This window comes from Mauremys mutica, chromosome 9 (assembly GCF_020497125.1).
Source record: "Mauremys mutica isolate MM-2020 ecotype Southern chromosome 9, ASM2049712v1, whole genome shotgun sequence".
NCBI classification, from domain to species: domain Eukaryota; kingdom Metazoa; phylum Chordata; order Testudines; family Geoemydidae; genus Mauremys; species Mauremys mutica.
Window position 1 is genome coordinate 99,566,595 of NC_059080.1, and position 24,680 is coordinate 99,591,274.

The following is a 24,680-nucleotide window of genomic DNA, read 5'->3' on the forward strand; positions in this document are numbered from 1 at the left end:
CACGTGTCAGTTTCTCTCAAACATCTCCGTGCCTTCTTCCACACTGCCCCCTGCGCATGGTCCAGCCTCTGTGACCTCTTCCTCTCTGGCTTTAAATCCCTCTTGTAAAGCCACTTCTGCTGTGCTACTCAAGGGACTGAACTGAATTCACACCATGAAGCCCAAGACACCGCGAAGCATCACCTTTCTCTGCCACTGGCCTGCAGGGTGACCTTGGACAGCAGTTACTGTTTTATAAAAACTTGAAAGTTTTAAGCCAATCTCATGATTTTTTGGAGCTTGACTTGTGAGTTATAAATGCTTGGAGTTGATGATATTAGCGGGCACTCAACACCCTCCCAACCCACAGATGCTGATTCAATTCCTTTAAAACGCAAACCAACCATAGAAAAATGAAACCTGGGAAGCAAATTACAAGATATGCCACTTCAGGCCAGAGAGTTTCCTTCAGAATAATCAGGGTTGCTGTTGTGTGACTCCCAGAACTGTGCTAGGTGCATTACAAACAGGGGTGGCTCCAGACATTTCGCCGCCCCAAGCACGGCGGCATGCTGTGGGGGGCGCTCTGCCAGTCCCGCGGCTCCGGTGGACCTCCCGCAGGCGTGCCTGCGGAGGGTCCGCTGGTCCCGCGGCTCCACCAAAGCCTGCGGAAGGTCCACCGGAGCCCTGCCTGCCGCCCTCCTGGCAACCGGCAGAGCGCCCACCACGGCATGCTGCCCCAAGCACGCCCTTGGGGTGCCGGGGCCTGGAGCCGCCCCTGATTACAAAACATACAAGGGTATGTCTACACTGGAAAAAAAAACTCCACAGCAGCATGTCTCAGAGCCTAGATCAGCTGACTCAGGCTTGTGCTCTGGGGCTAAAAATAACAGTGTAGACGCTCCGCCTGAGCTGGGATTTGCAACCCGGAAAGCGGGGAGGGTCTCGGAGCCTGGGCTCCAGCCCGAGCAGAAACGTCTACACTGCTATTTTTAGCTCCGTAGCTCAAACCTGAGTCAGTTGACCCAGGCTCTCAGACTCGCTGCCATTGCTTTGGTTTTGCTGTGTTGACGTAGATTCCAGACTGAAGCATTTGTGAGCTTAAAATAGAGAGAGAATGATACAACTAAACAAGAAATCATTTCTTTTGGCTGTGAAATATTTTAAAAAATATTTAATTTTTGATGTCAAGGGTTTAAAATAAATATAAAGACGAACCCAGTGTCATTACATAATTCCTCACATGAAAACTGTCCCAGGGCGTTTTGTCTGCTCTGCTCTAAGTGATAAACGGTTTGAAGTTTATACATACACACAGGCATGCAAACAGAGAATAAACTCCAAATTTTAATGTGTGGAGTTTCTTTGTTGTGTAGGGTTTTTTTTGTTTTTGGTGGCAGTTCAGATCTTAGCTGGATACAGGACCTGTAAAAAAAACGATACACAAACATTAAGTCTCTAATGCAAAAATGCATAATTTGTATAACTGCAGCACCTAGGAACCCAGGGATGGGCCCGGATCCCATTGTGCTAGGTGATGTACAAACACTGAACAAACAGACTCTCCCTGCCCCCAAAGGGATCACAATCTAAGTATAAAACAAGAGAGGACAAATGGATCCAGACAGAAAGGAGGGACAAGGAAACAAGCCCCTATTAGTCAGCATGATAGGCGGTGGTATCGGCCCACCAGCAGTCCAACTGTTGTCAAATTAATCAATTCATCATCATTAGAACTGGTTGGGAATTTTTCAATACTTGTTTTTTTTTTTTAATTTTCACATAAAAACCCCACCCTAAGATCCCGGAACAGCCAATAGGCTGGGGGCACTCAGCTGAGATTGGGGAAGCCAGATACAGGGCCCTGTTCTATCTGATTCAGAGCAAAGACTGGAACATGAGTTCCCCTTCCCAGGTGAGTGCCCTGAACCTCAGACTACTGGATATTTTGAGATGTTTGTGTAGGTTTTCCCCTCCCTCTTTTTTTGGGTGAAAACTTTCAAAAGGTCTCAGTTTTGTCCCAGTGCAGAATGGGAAAAGGTCTGGAATCTCAACATTTTCAGGGAAAAGGAAGTTTCCCAGCCAGCATTAATCATAACCTCTACACTACACCAGTGAGGATGCAGCTATTCAATGGGGTTATTGGATATCACCTGCCTCTTCCCTCCCCCCACAAAACAATCTCTAAATATCTCCCGGGGCCATTCTCCATCAGATTGTACCAAACCGTAGGCAGGCTGTGTCACTCCTAGTGTCTATTTAACAAGATCATTGTACACATAGTGAAATCAGTTTATTTCTATGGAGATAAACTGCACAGAGGGGGTAGTGTAATCCTGAATGTGCTAAACACAGTCCATTTTACTTGGAACAGGGAGTTCATATGCCTGCACTGTAGGTACTTTCTGTTACACAGGAACCTAGCGAAACTGATTCACACAAAGCCACATATCAAGATGCAAGATCTCTCTAGACCAGCTAGAATACCCAGTCACCATATATAGAGCCCTACCAAATTCAGGTCCATTTTGGTCAATTTCACGGTCAGGGGATTTTTAAAATTGTAATTTTCATGGTTTCTGATATTTAAATCTGAAATTTCACTGTGTTGTAACCATGGGGGGGGGGACAAGGGGGGTGTCCTAAGGCTATTGTAGGAGGGCTGCAGTCTTGCCCGCCTTACTCCTGTGCTGCTGCCTGCAGAGCTGGGCGCCTGGCCAATATCCATGGAGCTTCCTGAAGCCAGGGGAGGATCCTGGAGGTGGGTCTGACCTGGCCCTGGGAGTGGCCTGTGCAGGAGAAGAGAAAGTCCCGTCCCTCCCCCGCCTGTCTGGGACTAGCAGTTGGTGCTCAGCGCACAGTCGCAGCCCCGTCTCCAGGCCCAGCACTCAGGAGTTCAAGGGGCCTCAGGCTGGCTGGCTCCAGAGAGGGGTGTGTGGGTGTGTGTCTCTCTCTCTCTCTCTCTCTCTCCACGGTGCCCCCTTAACCATGGGGCCCTGGGAGGTCACCCACTTGCCCACCCGTAAGGCCCATGTTGACAACGCCCCCATACCATGCCACCTTCACTTCCATGCTGCCGCTGGCAGTAACACTGCCTTCAGAGGTGGGCTCTTGGCCAGCAGCCGCTGCTCTCCGGCTGAGCAGCTCTGTGAAATCTAGTCTCCTCTACAATAGCCAGATTTCATGGGGAAGATCAGATTTCACGATCCCTAATGAGGGACGGAGGGGACCTAGGAAGCTGATGCAAAGTCCTCTGAAGTCCCTGGAGGACTTGCCATTGACTTCAGAGGGGTTCGGATCAGGCCCCTAGCATGCAGTATAACAAACAGGGTGAGACTTGTTGTCTACCAGCAGCCGTGAGCATTGGTGTGGAGGAGAGCCTGGCAAATGCCACTCTGCCAAGGGTTAATGGCCACAGAAATACTGTAAGGCAGTGGTTCCCAAACTGGGGTTCGTGAACCCCTGGGGGTTCACGAAATGTTACAGGAGGTTCTCGGGAAAAAATTCCCTAATGGCGGACAGAGCTGTCCCTAGGGACCCTGGGCAGCACGGGGCCAGCAGCCTGGAGCCCCTGGACTTCCAAGAGCTAAGCAGATCAAAGCCAGCATCTCTACCACACTGAAGAGTTTTAAACTTCAAGACTCCTTATAAGAAATGGAAAGTGAGGGGGATATTTTTTGCTGTTTTTAAAATGAAATAGGCAGCTAGAGTTGATTTTAAATTATTATGAAGAACAAGTTTAAGCTTTGTTGTAATGTGCGTTGTTTGCCTGGACTGCTCAAGACCTGAATGCTTGTGTAGGAGGAACTCTTTGAGTTGGCTTCTTAAATCCCTTCCTGCTGTTTCACATCTGATATTCCTTGATGAAACATAGGAGCCTTGTCTTATAACAGGCTTATTCAAAGTGATACAAGCTACAAAAGTGAGATCTTGGAAGAGTGTTTCCATTTCCATAATGTAATAAAAATACTGTAATGATAAATAATTATTAATAGTGTGTAATAAGCATGCCATAAAACAAATTTTATATTTCCAAGATCACGGCTTTTATAATTTATCCTCAGGTAAAGGAGAAAATCCCTGGAAATATTCATTTTTAAGACGGGGTTTGAGAGACTTGACGTGCTAGTGAAAGGGGTTCACAGGCTGTTCAAGTCTGGGAACCACTGCTGTAAGGTGAACTAAAGGGAAGAAAGGCACCGTAGCCGGGTTGCTGTAGCAGCAGCTCTCCCTGCTGACGACAGGCGGTTCATGCATGCTCCAAATCTAGCTGCTAGCGCGTTCCCCTTGCGAGCTCTGCTCTCCCATTGAGAGGAGTGTATATGGCACCACAGGGATTTGCGCAGCATTGCAGGAAGGTGTGCATGGCGGGGGGAGGAAGGGGTGTCCTATAAAGATCTGTCTGGCCTAGGGTTTTCTCTAGCACCATTAGCACAGTATCTAAGCCCCCTCCCACTGCTCTCCCCATCCTCCTTCCCCCAGCACAGCACAGCCTGCTTGCAGTCCCAGCCAGGGAGGAAGGGGAATTCCCAAACTCCTGCCAGGGGAGAGTTGGGGGAGTGGGGAGGGCATCTCAGGCAGAGATATTTGCAGGGGTTGGCCTGCCTGGGAGCACTCCTCCAACAAGCCGGCTAAACAGGTTTGCTAGTGCAGTAGCAGCGGGTGGCTGTCGCTATGAAGGGAAGGGATGAGATGCACCCACCTTCCAGGCACATTGCAATGCGGCCTAAGGGAGCCTGTCCTCATACCGTCTTTCGTATCCTGTGTTGCACACCCCCAAGCCGAGCCGGATGGTAACTGGATCCTGGGGAGTCATTTCTGGGGGGAGGGGAGGAACAGTGTAAATACAGCTAGCTTGGGGGAGCATCAGCCGCAAGGTGGAGGCTGTGCTGAGCATGAACCACTGAGTGGAGGAGCCTGTGACATTCCTTGGCAGAAGAGCCACACCTCAGCGCAGCCCCTCCCACCTGTTCTTCCTCCCAGAGCATGCTGAGTCCTGCCTTGCTCCTGTCCTCTAGCCTCGTTCCAGATCCCTGCTGCTACACCCCCCATCCCTCAGCTTGACTCCTGACTCTAGTTCTGACCCTTGGCTTGACTCCCCATTCTGTCTCTGACCTCAGCTTTCTGGCTCATGACTCCAGCTCTGACCGCCTACGTCCCAGTTTATGTCAGCACCCGGCTCTCTCCGACCTGCTGGGCAATGACCGAACACCCCCCCAAACCCTGCTCAAACAAACAGAGCCCAACCTACAATCCTCCTCGTCACTGATTTAACATGTCCCCTGCCCTTACACCACGTAGGGTTGGTGGACTGAGGTGACTGGGGCAGGTTGCCCCTATGATAAAAGGCCCAAACATTTACTGACACCACCACATAATTCCCCAAAGACCCACGGACACATACTGGACGACCCCTGAACCAAGACTTTCTCCTCAGAGCTCTCACGCCTCCTCTCCCATCTCTGGCTCAAACTCTAGCACATGAGCTCAGCTTCCCAGAGCTGCTTCCTCCTATCAGTTAGCAATAGGGAGCAGCAAATCTCCGGGGCTCTGAGCCACGCAGCTTGAAAGGTGGGTAAAGAGCAGTTCCTGAGGCACTTTCTTGAAGGCCCTCCTCAGGCAGGCCCTGCAGTGCCATGGCTTGCTGAAAGGGACATGGCTGTTCCCCCTTCCCCATTCTAATTTCCACTTCATGCGCCCCCCATGCCCATCCCAGCATCCCAAATACCCCCTTGCTCAGCTCCACCCTGTGTGCCCACATCCCTGATTTTCATGTCTCTCTGGTGTGTCCCACCCCGGACTCTGCTTTGACCTCTGCACTCGCTCATGCTTCCACATTTCCTTCCACCCACCTAGCTAGCTCTTCGTCTCCCCTCCCCTGCAAGACCAGCTCTCAAGTTTCCCTTCACATGTCTAGCCCTGTGACCTCTGACCCCTCCAGTACCTTCTTGGCCCTTCAGAACTTCTCTCAGGGCTCTGCAGGCAGCTCTCTTGACCTCCAGGGTCCCATCTGGCTGAGCTGGGCTGTAAACAGCTGCTTCCACCACCAGTTCCTGGAAGCCACCATCCAGCAAGCACTGCATTCTCCTTAGTGCCCCTGCTGCCCGTTCTGGTTCCACCTGCTGGTGCTGCAGGTCTGGCTGGATCATCACCAGTACCAGGGCAGCTGGCATGCAGGGAAAGAGATTCCTTAAGTTCCAGAGTGTTTCATCCAGGTGTTCCCACTGCATGAGCTGCCTCAGCGTGGCAGCTTGCCAGAGCATGAAGACCAGCTGTGGTTGCACCTCCTGCTCCTCCTCCTTGATTTCCTTCTTTCGGTGGAGTTTGGTCTTTAGGTCGATCCCTCTGAAGAGCTCCTGGGCAAAGTCCATCTGCACAAGCGGGGCTGCCTCATGTACATCATCCATCTCCATCACTAGCACCTGTCCATTCCGCCTGCCCACGGTGTCCAGCAGAGTCAGGAACTGCCAGTGCACTGGCTCTGCCGGGGAGCACACAGGCATCTCCCCTAGCAGCTCCGACTCCATATCTTCTTCCCAGATTACAGCGTCACTAGAATGGCAAGGGGCTTGTTACAGGGCGGGTAAGGGAAGCCTATGCCAATGTTTCTGTGGGAGTGGAAAGGGTGTGCAGAGAACAGCTAAGACTCTGTGGGTCCCAGCCCAGCTAAACAGACTCTCACTAGTTCAGAGCGAGCACATAAAACCAGCAGTGTGAACATTACAGCATACGCTAGCTGCTCAAATCCAAGCCTCCCCAGCTAGCCTGAGCCTCCACCCATGCCACATCGACAGTGATTTTTAGCATGCTAGCTCTGCTTGAAGTAGAAGGAGTCTCTTTACCTGGCCTGGGAGGCTTGCTTTCAGCTGCAGTGTAAACATGAACTGCTTCTTTGTGAGTTCAAATATTGTGGGTTTATTCGACAAGGGATCAGAAATCTTGCAAAACGAAGAGGAAAAATGAGAACAAATGGGACCTTTCACCACTGAAGGATCCAAACATCGGTGTCATTGGCCATTTTTGCTGTGAGGTACCCAAGCCATTGGAGGGGTGGTGCATGGATTTTCTACCGTCTACACACCCTCCCTGGGAGGCAGAGCAAAGAGGAATTGCCAGTCCAATTCAGACAGGAGCTCATCCAGCACAGTATGTGATTACCAACAGCGTCCAGGAACAAATGCTGCAGCAGAATGGGTTAGAATCCACGTGATATGAAAATATGGAATAACTCAGCCACTGGGAAGTTTCTTACTAACTTCTTCAGGTGGAGGTTGGCTTATGGCTGGAAGCATAACAATACCTCTCTGTCATCCCCCCCCCCAGACCCTCTTTAAAAAAATCCTATCTAATGGAGCCTGCTCATGTCAAATCCTGGTAAACTCTTAGACTCGGATATCTTGTGGGAGAGAATTGCACAGGTTTGTTTTGCTTAAAAAAACCACTATCAGTTTTAAAATTGTTGCCTTTCAGCTTCCTTGAGTGTCCCCCTGTTCTCAGGGTAAGAGAAGCCCGCCAGGGAAAGCAGATTTAATATTCTCTGCATCTCTATCTCCTCTCCTCTTTGTTGCCTCTATAAACATCTTAAACTTCTCACTCTCCCCTCACAGGCCACACATCTAATCATCTGATTTGTCACCTCTGACCGGTGTTTAATTTCTGCTATATCGCTTCAGGGCCTCAGACAAGGTGAAAATTGGCTATTGTATACACTCTGCTACCCTGCCTCCACAGGCAGAGGGGCAATAACATGAAAGACTCTCCCCCTAACAAGGGAGGTTGGGAGACAAACTCATACTTCTCACGCCAGAAATAGACCAGAAGGTGAGTTATACACATTCCACTACATGCGTCTGACGAAGTGGGTATTCACCCACGAAAGCTCATGCTCCAATACATCTGTTAGTCTATAAGGTGCCACAGGGCTCTGTTGCTTTATACACATTGTGTCACTCACCAGGAAAAGGACATATAATTGATATTTAATAAGTTAGCAGCAGTTCCACTGCCAGGTTAAAAAGACTCTGATTCCACAAGCATGGACAGAGGGCTACATTTCACTAACACAATGTGACTATTTTCAGCATCTTAAAAAGGGTTAGCGTACCTGTAACCTAAGGCCAGTTCTAAGGTAACTTACCTGTGTTACCAACTAGAGAAGAAAGCTGTTTCTAGTGGTCTCGCAATCAATCAGTTTGCAGTAGGCAAATTTGCTGGTCAACTGTATGTTGATTGGCCAGGTTATCTCTGATGTCACAATCCCACCCTTTCCCCAAATGACCTGTTAGTCTTGAAACCAAAACTTAAAATTACTTAACATTTGTATTATGGTTAATGTCTAGTGGTCCTGACTCAGGGCCCTAGTGTGCCAGGTACTTTACAGCGACAGCTTCTGCCCCAAAGAGCTTACAATCCATTTTCGTCCCTGCATGTTTAACAAACCCAGGCTTAAGCATACATGAAGAAATAAAGCAAATGCAGTATATTGATTTTAAGTCAGTTTTGAGAATGGAGAGAGGTCAATAGTGGTGGTTTTAGTAAAGGGAAATCATGCCTCGCCAATCTATTAGAATTCTTTGAGGGGGTCAACAAGCATGTGGACCAAGGGGATCTAGTGTACTTAGATTTTCAGGAAGACTTTGACAAGATCCCTCACCAAAGGCTCTTATGCAAAGTAAGCTGTCATGGGCTAAGAGGGAAGGTTCTCGTGGATCGTGGTTAAAAGTTAGGAAACAAAGGGTAGGAATAAATGGCCTTTTCAGAATGGAGAGAGGTAAATACTGGTGTCACTGAAGGGTCTATTTGTACTGGGCCCAGTCCTATTCAACCTATTCATAAATGATCTGGAAAACAGGGGTAAACAGTGAGGTGGCAAAATTTGCAGATGATACAAAACTACTCTAGATAAGACCCAGGCAGATTGCAAAAAGCTACAAAAGGATCTCTCAAAACTGGGTGACTGGGCAACAAAATGGCAGATGAAATGTAATGTTGATAAATGCAAAGTAATGCACATTGGAAAGCATAATCCCAACTATACATATAAAATGATGGGTCTAAATTAGCTGTTACCACTGAAGAAAGATCTTGGAGTCATTGTGGATAGTTCTCTGAAAACATCCACTCAATGTGCAGCAGCAGGCAAAAAAGAATGGTGGGAGTAATTAAGAAAGGGATAAATAGGACAGAAAATATGTTGCCTCTATATAAATCTATGGTACACCCGTATCTTGAATACTGTGTGCAGATGTGGTCACCCCATCTCAAAAAAGATATATTGGAATTGGAAAAGGTTCAGAAAAGGGCAACAAAAATGATTACGGCTATGGAACAGCTTCTGTATGAGGAGAGATTAATAAGACTGGGACTTTTCAGCTTGGAAAAGAGACTAAGGGGAGATATGATTGAGGTCTATAAAATCATGACTTGTATAGAGAAAGTAGATAAGGAAGTGTTGTTTACTACTTCTCATAACACAAGAACTAGGGGGTCACCAAATGAAGTTAATAGGCAGCAGGTTTAAAACAAAAAAAGTGTTTCTTCACACAACGCCCAGTCAACCTGTGGAACTCCTTGCCAGAGGATGTTGTGAAAGCCAAGACTATAACAGCGTTCAAAAAAGAACTAGATAAATTCATGGATAAATCCATCAGTAGCTATTAGCCAGGATGGGCAGGGATGGTGTCCCTAGCCTCGCTTTTGCCAGAAGCTGGGAATGGGCAACAAGGGATGGATCACTTGATTGCCTGTTCTGTTCATTCCCTCTGAAGCACCTGGCATTGACCACTGTTGGAAGACAGGATATTGGGCTAGATGGACCATTGGTATGACCCAGTATGGCTCTTATGTCTTTAAATAAGAATTTTTTTCTAGTTAAAAGTCTAGTGGATAACCAATATCTAACAATCCAGGAAAACAGCAGTCAAGACTCGTGCAGAGGAAACATGCACTGTGGTGATGGAGAAGGAAGGGGTGTCAAACAGGACGCAGGTGTGGAACTAAACTACATAAAGTGGAAGTGACTTAAGAGGTAGGTGAGAGCCACAGAGGACTGTTCGGGGGGGCTGAAGTCCTGTTCTTCGTGAGTATCTCAGGAAGCCACAACACCTTTAAAAGTGAGCTGAACGAATTTGAATCTTGGCGAATAAATTGAGTTCTGTATTACACCTGAAATTACAAACTGTAACTGTACAGAACTGTACTAGCTACAACGACTTGTCAGAAGAATCAACTAGTGCAAGAGAAACAAAACTTTGAGCTTTCATTTTAGTAAGCCGGCAAAGTGGTTTTCAAATACTGTATGCAAGTTGCGTTTGTTTTCAGTTTACACGCACAATTTTGAGATGTGAAACTTTTATTGAAGAGCACGCTTAGATGCCATGATGGGAGTTACAGGAAAAAGGCCACAGGTAGGTAACTAAAAGCCACAGAAATGAAAATAGATCACAATTAAAGAGGTAATTTCCTCTTTTGATGCTTTGGTCAGTCACAAATCCAATTCCTCCCTTTATCATCTGCTATTACTAGATCATTGTCCTGTTTTGTGGATTATGTAACACTTGTAGAAACAACTGAAAGTGAAGTAGCTATCCCCCACAACAACTGAAGGTCATAAGAAATCATTAAAAACAAAACTGAACAATTTCTGAATTTTATTTTTAATAAAAATTTAGATCCTAGATGGATACAGCATCTGTAAAACAAAACAAAAAAAAAAAATCAGGTTAGAGATCTTGTTACTAAACTAAAACGTTAACACACATTTTAACAGGAGTACTTGTGGCACCTCCTGTTATTTTTGCGGATACAGACTAACACGGCTGCTACTCCGAAACACATTTCTAATTAATCCTTCTCTAAACACCCACGCAGATAGCTAGTGGTTTGCACAGAGCATTCTTTGACAGGTTACTGGTCTAGTGGATGGAAGGAAGCAGTAGGTGTGATAGATCTTGATTTTAGTAAGGCTTTTGATACAGCACTACCTGACATTCTCATTAGCAAATGAGGTCTATACAAAATTACTGCAAGGTAGGGTGCACCACCATACTCAAAGAGTAGTTACCAATGGTTGACTATCGAACAGGGAGGCGGTATTTGGGGGTGGGGTCACACAGAGGTCAATCCGGGGTCTGGTACTAGTCAATATTTTCATTCATGATTTGGATAATAGACTACCCAAATAAATATGCTTACATAATTTGCAGGTGACTCCAACTGCTAGCTGTAATGGTAGATAAGCTCCGGAATAGGCTTACAAGGCAGGAAGTGGAATCCTCAGCATTTGGAGGTTTTTAAGAAGAGGTTGGGCAAACACCTGTTAGGAGCGGTCTAGGTTCTCTTGGCCCTGCCAGAGCAGGGGGCTGGACTAGATGACCTCTCAAGATTCCTTCCAGCCTAACATTGCCATGAAGTGGTGATGATTCTACATCAGCAGTGGGCAAACATCCGGGAATAGAAATTATATGGCGGGCCATGAATGCTCACAAAATTGGGGTGCAGGAGGGGGTGTGGGCTCTGGTTGGGGGTGCAAGCTCCAGGGTGCAGCCAAAAATCAGGAGTTCAGGGTGTGGGAGGGGGCTCTGGGCTGGGGTGCGGGAAGGGGTGCAGGCTCTGGATGGGGGTGTGGGTTCGGGGGGAGAGGATGAGGGGTTTGGGATCAATGCAGCGACATGTCCCTTCTCCAGCTCCTAGGCGGAAGCGTAGCTAGGCAGCTCTGCGCACTGCCCCATCATCTGCAGGCGCCACCCCTGCAGCTCCCATTCACTGTGGTTCCCAGCCAATGGGAGCTGCAGGGGCAGCATGCAGAGCAGAGCACCCTGGCTGCCCCTACGTGTAGGAGGTAGAGGGGGGCCATGCTGCTGCTTCCAGGAGCCGCATGGAGCGTCCCCCGACTCTGCTCCATGGCTAGAGCATCAGAGTGGGGCAAGCCCCAGACCCCACTCCCCAGCGGGAGTTCAAGAACTGAATTAAAACGGCTGGTGGGCCAGATCTGGCCCGTGGGCCGTAGTTTGCCCACCCCTGTTCTACACAAAGAATGGAAGAGCACAGAACATGGTTCAGTCTTTGGGAAGTGCTCTGTGTGGGGGAAGCCCATCTTCCATCCTAGCTGGGGGAATGAGAGGATAGCTGCTCTCTTTTGCCCAGCTGCAATGAAGGATAGTACTTGTGCTCCTCCTACAGTGGTTTTTCTATAGGATAATGAAAGCTGAGCAGGGTCACATCTCACTCTGATACTGTTCTTGACAATACCACTAGGATGACAGTGTGCACAGGAGCAATAGTTTGAGTGGTGACACACAGACAGCCAAGGAGGAGGTTCTCCTGGAGGTGCCTGGGTAACAGCACATGTGAGTTTTGGGTCCATGACCGGACTTGGGAGAGATTCATTTAGTCCCCAGCCAGAAGCAGGGCTAATACGGTGAGGACATTTGGGGAAGATGAGGGAAAGAAAAATTAAAGACCTCAGAACACCCTGACCCCCTGAAAAGGGAGAGTGGACCAGGAGACAGAAAATAAGACTGGGGGAGAGAGGAGAAGAAAGAAGTAGATGTACAAAGTTTGAGGGAGAGGGAAAGGAAAGCAAGAGTAAATAATCTTTGAGGGGTGATAACAGTGAAGTTAAACCTTTCCCATTGCCAGAGTACAGGTCCCAAACATGCACCTATCACAGTTCACAGGCCCTGTGGAAGATGCAGACTGGAAATAGGGGAAAGGGAATTTTTGTACATTTCCCCACACCAATGTAACATTCTCTCAGTGTTCTCTCTCAGCTGTTAGGAAAAACAATTCCCTACTAGAGTACTGTACTCACCACTCTGATTCTGTGTCCAATGGCCTTAGCAGGAAGGTTGGACCGGAACTTGGCACGAACCATGCCACTGTTTCCATGGGCACGCGTTACCTTCCCCCAGATCACTCGTGTTCTGTTGGGCTTCCCACCAGGAGTCACGGTGTTGCTAACGAACAGAAGACTGTTAAATCCTGGGCATTCCACTCCTAACCAAGTGCCGGTCTACTTAGAGCAACAGTAGCAGGGTAAAAACACCATCTTTTAAAATAAATTTCATTCCCTCTATTGTCATGGCTCCCTTGGAATAGTCAAACTGAAAGTTTAGAAACATTTATCTGGTCACCCCTAACGCAGATTTGCTTTCATCCAAGCTGACAGAAATGCACATTGTGAAGAGATTTTTTTGGTGATCTCATTAGCATGAGGTTGTGATGTTTGGATTGCAAATTCAGCAGGGGAATGGGTTTAAACCCAAATATAAAAGCACGAAAACATGTCTGTAAATTTGTTCCAACAAGCTGTGGGTGGACCTAACAGTGTCGCTTTACAAAACACCCTTCAAGCAACAGTCTTCTACCTGTCTTATATTAATTCAGTAATTTACAGAATTAAATCAAACTAAAATAGATAAGCCAGTTGGCAAACTTGTTGAATTGTGTCCCCAGAGATCTGCACAAGTTTAACTAATTCAATTAGTTAAACCAGTGCAATTGTATGTGTAGATCATCCTCCTATCTTAGCACTAGTCTACACTGGCAAATGTGCCTTGTGTGGTCGCAGCAGAGCACTGGGATAGAGCTCTCTCTCCCAGCGCTCTTAAAAAAAAAAAACCCCACAAGGAGCCCGGCTCCCAGTGCTGGGGCACTGTTTACACCGGCGCTTTACTGCACTGCAACTTGCTGCACTCAGGAGGGTGTTTTTTCACACCCCTGAGCGAGAAAGTTGCAGCGCTGTTAATTGCCAGTGTAGACAAGCCCTTAGATTTACCTTTCAGAGCTGATATGTCTGGGATTTGCAGGCTTCAATCACTCCCCTCTGATCCATTCCAAACACTGTATCTATTTCAAGTACTGGTACTAACTGGGAAAAGTATTCTGCCTAGTGATTTACTGGATGATTTGCAAATAATGATATAATATATATTCATGCAAACAATATTACACATTAGAATTCTATTTCTACATGCATGTGGGTCAAACTGCTAAATGTAAACCTGACAGCATAATTTTATTTTTATAATTTCAAAACACAGTATTCTCATATACCTCAGCAGCTTACAAATGAGAACTAATTGCTGTTTATAACTCAAAACACACAGCTTCTGAGGGTCAACAGTACAATATGAAGTATGCCAGTTTCACATTTGACAGCATTGTGAAACACAGATTATTTCCCCTCAATATGCAATAACCTTAGTGTTCACTATCTTTAGGTGCAATCTAAACCACTGGGAGCACAGCACAGTTTAAAGCCATATGCAACAGTAGTTACAATTCACATCATGTAATAAGTCACTACCCCATCCCCAGACCACCTGCAAGAAAAATCAAAACCCTCACACAGCCCAACCCACTTCTATTAAAACACGAAAAGAGAAACACTTTGCTCTGTGTGTCTGGCAAACTATCAAAGGGGAGAAGAGGGCTTCCCACTAAGCATGCCCTGATTCCCCCAACCCTTCTAGATGTGTTAATCTAGAAGTTATCAGTTTGAGTGACTCCAGTGACTAACTGTAGAGGAAAAGGAGAGGTTTTTAAGATGTCCAGGTCCAAATCAGAACCTTGAATTCCACCCAGAAACATAATGAAAGCCAGAATGGCGTCTGGAGCACAGGGAAAAAGCACTCGCTGTATGAAACATTCTAAATGGAAAACCACATTCTGGACGAGTTGTGCCCTAAAGCAGTTGTTTTCAACCTTTTTTCATTGTGGACCCCCTAAAAAATTGCAAATGGAGGTGCAGACCTCTTTGGAAATCTCAGACAGTCTGCGGGCCCTCAGGGGTCCGACCACAGTTTGAAAGTCACTGCCTTAATCTAATCAGGAGGAGGCAAAGGCACAGATATCTGCACCAAGATCCACGTCAATAGAAAAAGTCAACCTGCTATGCAAGCAAAGAAGGGAATAATCCCAGATTTACAAACCTACAGTACTTCTGGGGCATCCATCAGAAGCAGCAATGATGGTGATCAGATACATGCACACGCAGAAGCAGATGAGGATTTATTAAATCCCTTCAGGTTACAAAGCAAACCCTCACTAAAGGGGATTATATTAATTCTGCCACTTAAAGCACTGAAGTCCAAATACTGACTTGACTTCAGTTCACACCAGGTGAGAAGACTCATGCACAACCCATCACTCTTACCAGAACCATTAGCCTTCTAACTCAGCATTTCTACAAGACCAATCATAGTGATGTTTACACATCATCATTTAATACCTGAATTAATTTGGTACCAAGAATTGTGAAAGTGAAAACGAAATCCCAAAACAGAACCCAGTCTTGCACAATTCTACTTGGCCATTTTGTTTCACCATTATCATGGCAATAGGTATGTGAATAAATTTTCATGACAATAAATGTATCAGACCACAATTTTTACAAGGCCTATTTAGCATAACAAGAAATTCAGTTACTTACTTTTTAGCTTTGTATACATAGGCGCATCTCTTGCCCAAGTAAAATTCAGTCTCATCACGGGCATAAACTCCGTCAATTTTCAGAAGGGCAGTGTGCTCCCTCTGGTTTCGGAGGCCACGCTTATAGCCAGCAAAAATGGCTTTGGACCACAGTCTAGGAAACATTGAGCATATTAATGAATCGCCAACCACCAAAGCGTATTGCATGTGAATAAGTTTTCTGGAAAAAACTTTCTGAAATAATTAGATACCATGCTAGTAGAAAGCATACAGGGGAAAAAGGAACAGTGCTTCACATGAGCAAATACCCCCACGTTCACAAAGTGCAGCTTCTTTAGCACAAGTCATCAACTATAAAAATCCTGTATAGCCTTTTCCTTCCTTCCTTTTTTGTACTAGAACCATTTCTAAACAAAAGTTTTTAAACACACAAACACTTGTCACAACATCCAAAAGGGATAGATAGTATATTCAAAACATGGTGAAATAGATTAAGGAACTTGGGGCCTGCTATGCCACAAAAGTCACCATGTCAAACAACCTAGTTAAAATGTTCTCTCTCAGAGAGAACATAACCACATCCACTGTGACCAGTTCAAGCCTTTAGCACAATACAGGACACTTAAAATATGTTTAAGGTCCTCAATGCTGATAAATGCAAAATAATAGACATTGGAAAACATATACATACAAAAGTTGGGGTCAAATTAGCTGTTACCACTCAAGAAATAGATCTTGGGAAGTCATCGTGGATAGTTATCTGAAAACATCCACTCAATGTGGAACAGCAGTCAAAAAAGCTAACAGGATGTTGGGAATCATTAGGAAAGGGATAGATAATAAGATAGAAAATATCATGTTGCCTCTATATAAATCCATGGTAAGCCCACATCTTGAATACTGTGTGCAAATCTGGTCACTCCATCTCAAAAGATATATATATATATTGGAATTTGAAAACGTACAGAAAAGGGCAATACAAATGATTGGGGGATGGAACATCTTCAATATGAGGAGTGATTAATAAAAACAGGGAATTTTCAGCTTGGAAAAGAGACTACTAAGGAGAGATATGATACAGGTAAAATTGTGATTGGTGGGGAAAAAGTAAATAAGGAACTGTTATTTACTCCTCCTCCTCACACAAGAATTAGGGGTCACCAAATGAAAATTAATAGGTAGCAGGTTTAAAACAAACAAAAAAAAAATTTCTTCACACAAACTGTGGAACTCTTTGCCAGAGGATGTTGTAAAGGCCAATATTTTTAACAGCGTTCAAAAAAGAACTACCTAAGTTCATGGAGAATAGGTCCATCAGCGGCTATTAGCCAAGATGATCAGGGATGCAAAACCATGCTCTGAAGTGTCCAGCCCAGGGGTAGGCAACCTTTCAGAAGTGTCAAGTATCAGAGAGGTAGCTGTGTTAGTCTGGTTCTGTAAAAGCAGCAAAGAATCCTGTGGCACCTTATAGACTAACAGACGTTTTGCAGCATGAGCTTTCGTGAGTGAATGCCCACTTCGTCGGATGCAAGAGTGGAAATTTCCAGGGGCAGGTAAATATAAGCAAGCAAGAAGCAAGCTAGAGATAACGAGGATGAGGCCCTGTTCTAGCAGTTGAGGTGTGAAAACCAAGGGAGGAGAAACTGGTTCTGTAGTTGGCAAGCCATTCACAGTCTTTGTTTAATCCTAAACTTAGGATTCACCCACAAAAGCTCATGCTGCAAAACTGTTAGTCTATAAGGTGCCACAGGATTCTTTGCTGCTTTCAGAAGTGGTGTGCCAAGTCTTCATTTATTCACTCTAATTTAAGGTTTCGCATGCCAGTAATATATTTTAACATTTTTAGAAGGTCTCTTTTTATAAGTCTATTATATATAACTAAACTAGTGTTGCATATAACGTAAATAAGGTTTTTAAAATGTTTAAGAAGCTTCATTTAAAATTAAATTAAAACGCAGAGTCCCCCGGACCGGTGGCCAGGACCCGAGCAGTGTGAGTGCCACGGAAAATCAGCTCACGTGCCATATGTTGCCTACCACTGGTCCAGCCTGTTTGCGCCACAAGCTGGGAATGGGGGAGACAGAATGGATCACTTGATGATTGCTCTGTTTTGAAGCACCTGGCACTGGCCACTGTTGAAAGACAGGATACTGGGCTAGATAGACCACTGGTCTGACCCAGTATGGTTGTTTTTATGTTCTGAGAAACTATGTTTAAGCAATTATGCTATAAAAGGAGTTTCTTAACATGGTTATTTTTACAGTAGAGATCTGTCCAGGATGCACTTAAATCCATAACCGAACTGTAACACAGATAATTGCATATGCAGTTTGCATCCATGAAAAAGACAAGCAGCTTCCAATTGTAACACAATCAATAGGCTGCAATCACATTCTAACAACTCTTGACAGACAGGGCCAGTTACTATGTCTGTGACCTAATTATCCAGTCCTACTTCCTGTCTGTGCATAGCACTCTGCAAAGTGTGGTGCGCTGTGCGAAAAGCTGTGCAGCAGCATGGGACAGGAGTCTAGAGGTCCAAGAACGTACTGATCCAAACACAAATGTGCAGTGTAACAGGTTTGGCAAGATTGTATAGCTGACAGATGTTTGGGATGGGAAGAACAGTATTGGTTATGACAACCACAGCACAGAGGGTCAGAGCTTAGATATGTTTAACACAGCACATTCTACAGCTGAGATGGTGATACGGAGAGGAAACGTGAGAGATTTATGAAGCCCCCCCAGCCAGTGTAACGTGTCCAGCGACAGTAAAGGATAAAGGACGTGTTCAGAGCCCATCGCTCACCTCCCAGACATGGTGTCGTCCTGAAGTCCTGCTCCCAGCAGGCCTGAGAAGCACAAAAAGCCTTTAGACTCCCCACTAGGGAATTTAGCACCGAACGGCTGTACCAGCCCCCCGCAGCGGCCGGCACGTCCCAAGGGCTCCCAGGGGACCCCCAGACTCGGCGGCTGGAGAGGGGAGCAGAACCAGGGGCTCCCAGCTAGACCCCGGCCGGTGGAGGCGGAACCCGGCTTTGCACGGGCCGGCTACGTTAGCCAGGCCAGGCCCCCACCCCGGGGGCCTTATCAGGGCAGAGCCCCGCGATGTCCAGTCAAGGGGCCTCCCCCAGGGGCCCCTCTCGGGCGAGTCGGAGCCGGGAGGCGCCGGGCTCGGAGCCGGCTCAGCCCGGGGCCTAGCAGCATCCGCCCCGCATCGGCTTCATCCCGCCGCCTGCCCGCTCCACACGGGCCCCTCTCCACAGCCCGGCCCCCGCCGCACCGGCCCCCGCCCCATGGTGGCGGGAGAAGCCCGCTTAACCGGCCTGGGGACCCCCGCTCCCGGACTCACCCCCGCGCCTCCGACCCAAGATGGCGGCGAAAGGGAGAGCGGCCGCAAAGCACGCCGGGATATGACATCGCAAGGACCCTTTAGGCGACGGTAATTACTGCCTGACTAGAAAACGGCCCGTGGAAGGGTGAATAAAATCCAGCGACGGCCCCTCCATCCCTCTGTGCTCTTTTCTCCATGGGCAAAACCCTTGCGAGGGCGTGGTTCAGTGGCTACGCCTGATAGGCACCTGCTAAACCAATCTGGATGATAGGCCCCCGGCGTTTGATGGTTGCTATGGAGACAAGCTCTGTCCAGCCTGAGGCCTCTGGGTGAGTCTTTCCTCGTTGTCGCTCATAATAGACCCCCAGCAATGGGGGGAGGGGAGAGAGCATCCCAGTGCAGGCCCCCCAGGGTGGATGGCAGTGGGGCCCCTGGAGCTAGGGAGCAGGCAGCCCACCCACCGGGAGCATGACGAAGCCCCTTGCGGGGGGCAGGCGGTGCCCCATTGGGTGCCCGGCTGCTGCCCCTGGCCCCAGGGAGCACAAAGGCCTGCAGAGCTGATGCTCAGACCAGCCAAGCCGACCCCTCCTGTTGTTTCTCCCCCACCCAGGGGCTGCCCATGCCAAGGTCACGGTAGGTGCAACAAGGGCCCGGAAACTCGCGCCCCCACCACTAAACACAGCCTGGAAAATAGGGGCTGGGTTAAAAACGTAAATAAACCAGGCACAATGGAATTAACTAGAAAGGGGGCAAAGTGCAGCGGAGCCGAAGCAATCCCAGCCACAGGAAGGCCATGGTTACGATGGACAAACAGGCAACGGCAGAGGATTAAACCCCAACTAGTATTTTTTTTTTAAAAGGGGCCTTTAACCCAGCAAAGAGAAGCAGCTAACGATGGCTGGGGTGAGGGGCAGTTGGGGGTGTAATACAAACAAACAAGCTGTGCACGAGCCATCACGCTGATCACTCTGCTTGTGTATTGTAGCCACAAACTTTCCTCTGTGTTTGGTCTTCTTTTAGGCAGTGAGCTTTTTGGAGAAGAGACTGTCTTCCTATGCACCGGGACAGCCCCTGGTGCTTCTTCAGTGCTACTGTAATTGTAAGTAACATTAACATTTACTTTTAATCTTTCATTTAGGTCTGGATTGAGGATTTGGGCTTCATCAGGACAAAAGTACATTCTTAAGTGTTTTCCTGAATAGGAACGGACTTAAGTATGTGTTAACTGCTTTCCGGAATCAAGGCCGTGTCTCTGATGTCTGTCATTTCCTCCATGCAGCTAATGCCATTGTAGGTAATTAGGGTAAATTTCTGAAAAGTGCCATAAGTGACTTAGCAGCCTAAACTCCATTTTCAGAAGTGACTTTTGCTGAAAGTTGGGCTCCTAAGTGATGAAGTCACTTTTGAAAATGTGATTTAGGCTCCCAAGTAGCTCACGTGATTTGAAAATGTTAACCGACTTGGATAGTCCCCTCACCCCTGAAGGCTGAGGGTTCGATCTGTGAAGGTGCTGTGCCATCTGGCCCTGATGCAGTAAAGTACTTAAACACACTCAGCACCTTGCAAGATCTAGCACTATTAATGACATTTTTAAATAAAGCACTGGAAGAACTGTTTCAGGCATCTGATAATATGATGTAGGCACATTTGCCAGGTTTGATTGTGTTCACAGCTGCTCCCACATAGGGAACATGAAAATCAGTGATGTTCCCTTTGCCAAATGCTTCTTATTTCGTCAGCATCAATGGGTTCAGCCCTAGAACCATTGGATCCTGGAGAAGATCCAGTGTGGTGAGGTCCAGCTATGCTGAGAATGCTTGCCTCTATGCTAGCATGCCCTGATGATATGATTCCTATAAGAGTTCACAGCCACTGAACTCTGGGTCAGCTGCTGCTCCTGGATTCCCTTCACAGGATTCTACATTGGAGATGGAGCAAGGAAGTTAATGCTGAAGGAATCTTTATATTAATTATTCTTATTTTAACAGCACCAAAAAGCATGCTAGATTCCTCTCTGTACAGCCAAAGGATGTGATCCCTGCCTTGACAAACTTAACTTACCTGAAAAATCTCAGAGGTTCCAAGGAGGTTGGTGCCACAGAGAGTGGATGTCCCCAAAGTCCTGTCTTCACATATGCTGTGCAGGCTAAACTCTATGTAGTAGCTTCCGCAAAGGGGGCTCTTCCATGCTCTCGCCACTCAATTCCACTAGGTTCTCATCCCCTCCAGCCACATATCAATATTTATTTTTTAAAATCAGCAACTTGTTTTCTAACATTTGTCACATTAGTCAGGGTTCTATACAGCCATTGTCCAATAAAAGCCAGGGCATTTCTTATTTAAGGCTCAGCTGCTATGTGAACTCAGCAGTCTGACTCTGCCAATGTGCTGGCAAAACACAGTGAGTTAGGGGTCAAGTGGCAGCCTCTGCTTTGAATTTCCTCACTGGTACCCATGATTATTATCACTTCTTAATTGGCCACAGGGGGCATTTCAGAGTGATGCAAGGTGTTTCCTGAGTTTCCCGCCCCGCAGCTGTTTCAATCTACCAGGTGGCAGGATGGAGAAAGACATGACTGCAAGGCTCTCAGCTAGCAGTGTGTGGGCGGTAATCCCCAAAGGGGATCTATACTGTTTTTTAAATTATTTCCAATTTCCCTTCCCTTTAGGACAGAAGGGAGAACATACGATAGTTTGCTCATCACCCCACAATCTTGGGGGAAGCTCTGAGTCTCTTCACATACCTTGTCTTGTAATTAAGATTTGATCAAGGAGTTTGGTTGAGTACAATAATTAGTGTTGATGCTAGGATTGTCTTTTCTGTGTGTATAGCTTTAAAAGTAGAATTCAACTAGAGGAGCTCCTTATTTGTAATATTTCTCAGTACACCAGACAGTGGTTTCCTCTACATCTATAATAGAACATAAATCCTGGCAGAGCTTACTGGCTTGGCACCAGCATCTGCTGAGTATATGGATATAAGAGGAAGCATACAGGAGGAACTAAGACAACATTAGGAGAAACATTACATTCCAGCTTTAAGTTTTCTCAAAAGGCATTAATATCTTGAATTAATTCTCTCCTGGATAGAAATTGCTGATGGGGAGGAGGTGAAGTTATTAAATTCTACCTTTGTATCAAAATAAGTCAGTTTTTCCTACAAGAACCTTCAACTATTTTATTCTTCTTTTAAAAGTGCTGGTATAATAATCTGTCACAGCTCTTTCACAGAGAATCTTTTGAACTATATTGTCATCTTTGTGATTGCATACTTTATATAAACCAGATGCAAAGGGACTTGTCTCATGTAGTTTAGACCCAAAATTTCAGTTGTGTTTAGAAAATGTCTATGAATAAAACGTTTTTAATTTGAAACATATCTCTGCCACAACATTGTACTAGTGCATGTTACCCCAAAGGGAAACTATCAAAGGCATTTATAACAAGCAAAATTCAGTCAGAGGGACTTGTATTTTCCCCTTCTTCCTTGGATTATTAGTTTCTATTTTTTTTTTTACTAACTTTATTTACTAGACTAATTTCACTGTCAGAGTTAAGTGAAAAGAATAAACACAATTAATGGTGACAAGTAGGAGGTATTTTTACATTCTTTGTTTTAACAATCTAGGTCATATCAGTAACAGCGGTAAAGACATTTTTTTAAAATGTGATTTCTTCTGACAGTGTTCATTTAAGAAACATAGCTGAAACAATCTGGGAACCGTTAGTGATTATCTTTAAGATCTCCTGGAGAATGGATGAGGTCCAGAGGACTGGAGAAGGGCAAACATAGTGCCTGTCTTTAAAAAGGGGAACAAAGAGGACCTGGGGAATTATATATTAGTCATTTGATACCTGGAAAGATGCTGGAATAAATTATTAAACAATCCATTTGTAAGCACCTAGAGAATAACCGGATAACAAATAATAGCCAAATGCCAAACCAACCTAATTTCCTTCTTGGATAGGGTTCCTTCCTAGTGGATGGGGGTAAACAGTAGACATGACAGATCTTCATTTTAGTAAGGCTGTTGACACATCCCACATGATATTCTCATAAGCATACTAGAGGAATATGGTCTAGAGGAAATTACTATAAGGTGAGTGCACAACTGATTGAAAGGCCGTAATCAATGGTTCACTGTCAAACTCGGAGGGCGTATCTAGTGGAGTCCAAAAGGGGTCAGCCCTAAGTCTCTTACTAATCAATGTTTTCATTAATGACTTGGATAATGGAGTGGAGAGTGTGCTTATATAATCTGCAGATGACACCAAACTGTGAGGGGTTGCAAGTAATTTGGAGGACAGGATTAGAATTTAAAACTACCTTGACAAACTGGTGAATGGTTTGAATCCAACAAGGTGAAATTCAGTAAAGACAAGTGCAAAGTACTTCACTTTGGAAGGAAATATCAAATGCACAGATACAAAATGGGAAATTACTAGCTAGGCAGTAGGTCTGCAGAAAAGACTCTGTGGGTTATAGTGGATCACTAGTTGAATATGAGCCAACAATGTGTTGCACTTGCAAAAAAGGTTAATATAATTCTGGGATGTTGATGAGACAGATCCCCACTCTCATCAGGAAATAATTAAAGAGCTTCTTAGGGCACAATCAGCTTCAACCAAGTACATCTGTGAGGCTTGCAAAGCCTATATATGGGCAGGTTCTTAAAAAGGAAGATGCGTGGTCAGTGTAGGGTGGATAATGATATATGGGGAAAACGACTGCTGACAGTAGAACAGAAACAAGCATTGGTGATGCCAGTTAGGAAACTAGGCAAGGTACATACAAGACCTGTTGCTTATAGACCTATTGCTTGCACATCCCATGTGGGGTAAAATCATGGGGAAAAGTATAAATGTAAGACTAGTGGACTACTTGGAGAAAAATGATATTACTGTCTAACTGAGGTACAAAGTGGTTTCAGAAAAGGAAGATGCAGAGTTGACCATATTGTGAGACTAGAAACAGAGGTCAAAAAAGCATAAGGACTAAGGCCAGAGAACAAAAAAGCATAAGAACTTTGTGATACCAGTCTTCCTGGATATCGAATAAGAATATGGCATACTATAAAGGGAAGACCTCCTATATAAACTATCCAAAATTGGAATAAAAGGGGAAATGGTTTGGTGGATAAGGGACTTTTTTAGTTAAAATGGGAAGAGCTTTATCAAAAACCTACAGGCTTACAAATGGAACTCCACAAAAGAATATTTACAGCCTTGTTTTGTTTTCCCTTATGATAAATGACTTCCCAGAATGTGTGCAGATGTCTGTGCTATATAGACTAAGCATAATTCACTTAAATTAGACAGGAAAAGACAAATGAGATACTCTGAGAATTTCTAAGTGGGGAAATGATCGGGGATTTAAAATCTTACTCACAAAAATTAAGGGAATGCCTTTAACCAGAAAGAAAATTAGGGAAGTATGGAACTTATTTCTTTGTGATGGAAAAAATTCAGATAGTTCAAAAGGTTGTGGTCCTAGAAGTAGTGTTTGGTAATAAATTAGCTTGTACAAGTCACAGACAATATCATACAAAAGTGTAAAGTAGGATGAACTTACTCAAAAGCGTAGCTGGAAACAAATGGGGTGCAGATGAGAAGGTATTTATGATGTACAGAGCACTGATCAGATCAGTTTTAGACTATGGATGCCAAGCTTTAGGTTCGGTCTCAAAAACAATTCTTAGGCCAGATCTACACTAAAAAGTTAAGTTGACCCAGCTACATTGCTCAGGGGTGTGAAAAATCCACAAAGTAGTTAAACCTCAACCTAACCCTTGGTGTCGACAGCGCTAGGTTGACGGAAGAATTCTTCTGTCGACCTAGCTATAGCCTCTCGGGGAGGTGGATTAACTATTACAGTGATGGGAAAACTTCTCCTGTCTCTATAGTAAGTGGCTACACTGACGCGCTGCAGCTGAAC

The 24,680-nt window shown here is 45.6% G+C and overlaps 3 protein-coding genes across 6 annotated transcripts in view; 1 reads left to right on the forward strand and 2 right to left on the reverse strand.

The window, feature by feature from the left end:
- Positions 1 to 1,313: 1,313 nt before the first annotated feature.
- Positions 1,314 to 8,206, reverse strand: LOC123377769. The gene is made up of 4 exons (XM_045031002.1): positions 8,117 to 8,206; positions 5,924 to 6,531; positions 4,682 to 4,797; positions 1,314 to 1,404 (listed from the first exon to the last, which is right to left on the reverse strand). The coding sequence occupies exons 2-3, from the start codon at positions 6,504 to 6,506 to the stop codon at positions 4,706 to 4,708; spliced, it is 675 nt and encodes a 224-aa protein (XP_044886937.1). The 5' UTR covers positions 6,507 to 6,531; positions 8,117 to 8,206; the 3' UTR covers positions 1,314 to 1,404; positions 4,682 to 4,705.
- Positions 8,207 to 10,611: 2,405 nt separating this feature from the next.
- RPL35A (ribosomal protein L35a) lies at positions 10,612 to 18,876 on the reverse strand. Of its 2 annotated transcripts, XM_045029148.1 has the most exons (5): positions 18,764 to 18,876; positions 18,221 to 18,263; positions 15,413 to 15,565; positions 12,791 to 12,935; positions 10,612 to 10,669 (listed from the first exon to the last, which is right to left on the reverse strand). In XM_045029148.1, the coding sequence occupies exons 2-5, from the start codon at positions 18,229 to 18,231 to the stop codon at positions 10,646 to 10,648; spliced, it is 333 nt and encodes a 110-aa protein (XP_044885083.1). In that variant the 5' UTR covers positions 18,232 to 18,263; positions 18,764 to 18,876; the 3' UTR covers positions 10,612 to 10,645. The 2 variants fall into 2 exon arrangements, with proteins under 2 accessions (XP_044885083.1, XP_044885082.1); XM_045029147.1 differs by lacking the exons at positions 18,221 to 18,263; positions 18,764 to 18,876 and having other exon boundaries at positions 15,413 to 15,591.
- Positions 18,877 to 19,767: 891 nt separating this feature from the next.
- The window catches only part of IQCG (IQ motif containing G), a 38,145-nt gene continuing 33,232 nt past the window's right edge, over positions 19,768 to 24,680 (forward strand). For 2 of the 3 annotated variants that reach the window (XM_045029144.1, XR_006581981.1), the window contains exon 1: positions 19,768 to 19,844. The gene's annotated coding sequence lies outside the window, so the exon portion shown is untranslated. The remainder of the gene's footprint in view (positions 19,845 to 24,680) is intronic. The other variant, XM_045029146.1, reaches the window with a different exon arrangement.

Bases quoted from the DNA above. Each gene is read 5' to 3' on its own strand.
- LOC123377769 (XM_045031002.1), bottom strand. From the start codon at position 6,506: ATGGAGTCGGAGCTGCTAGGGGAGATGCCTGTGTGCTCCCCGGCAGAG. The intron at 4,798-5,923 runs GTACTGGAGGGG...CCCTCCCCCCAG, and splicing joins AGTTCTGAAGGGCCAAGAAG to AAATGACTCCCCAGGATCCA.
- RPL35A (XM_045029148.1), bottom strand. The intron at 12,936-15,412 runs GTAAGTAACTGA...TCTGTTCGTTAG, and splicing joins TATGTATACAAAGCTAAAAA to CAACACCGTGACTCCTGGTG. The intron at 10,670-12,790 runs GTGAGTACAGTA...TTTGTTTTACAG, and splicing joins TTGGACACAGAATCAGAGTG to ATGCTGTATCCATCTAGGAT.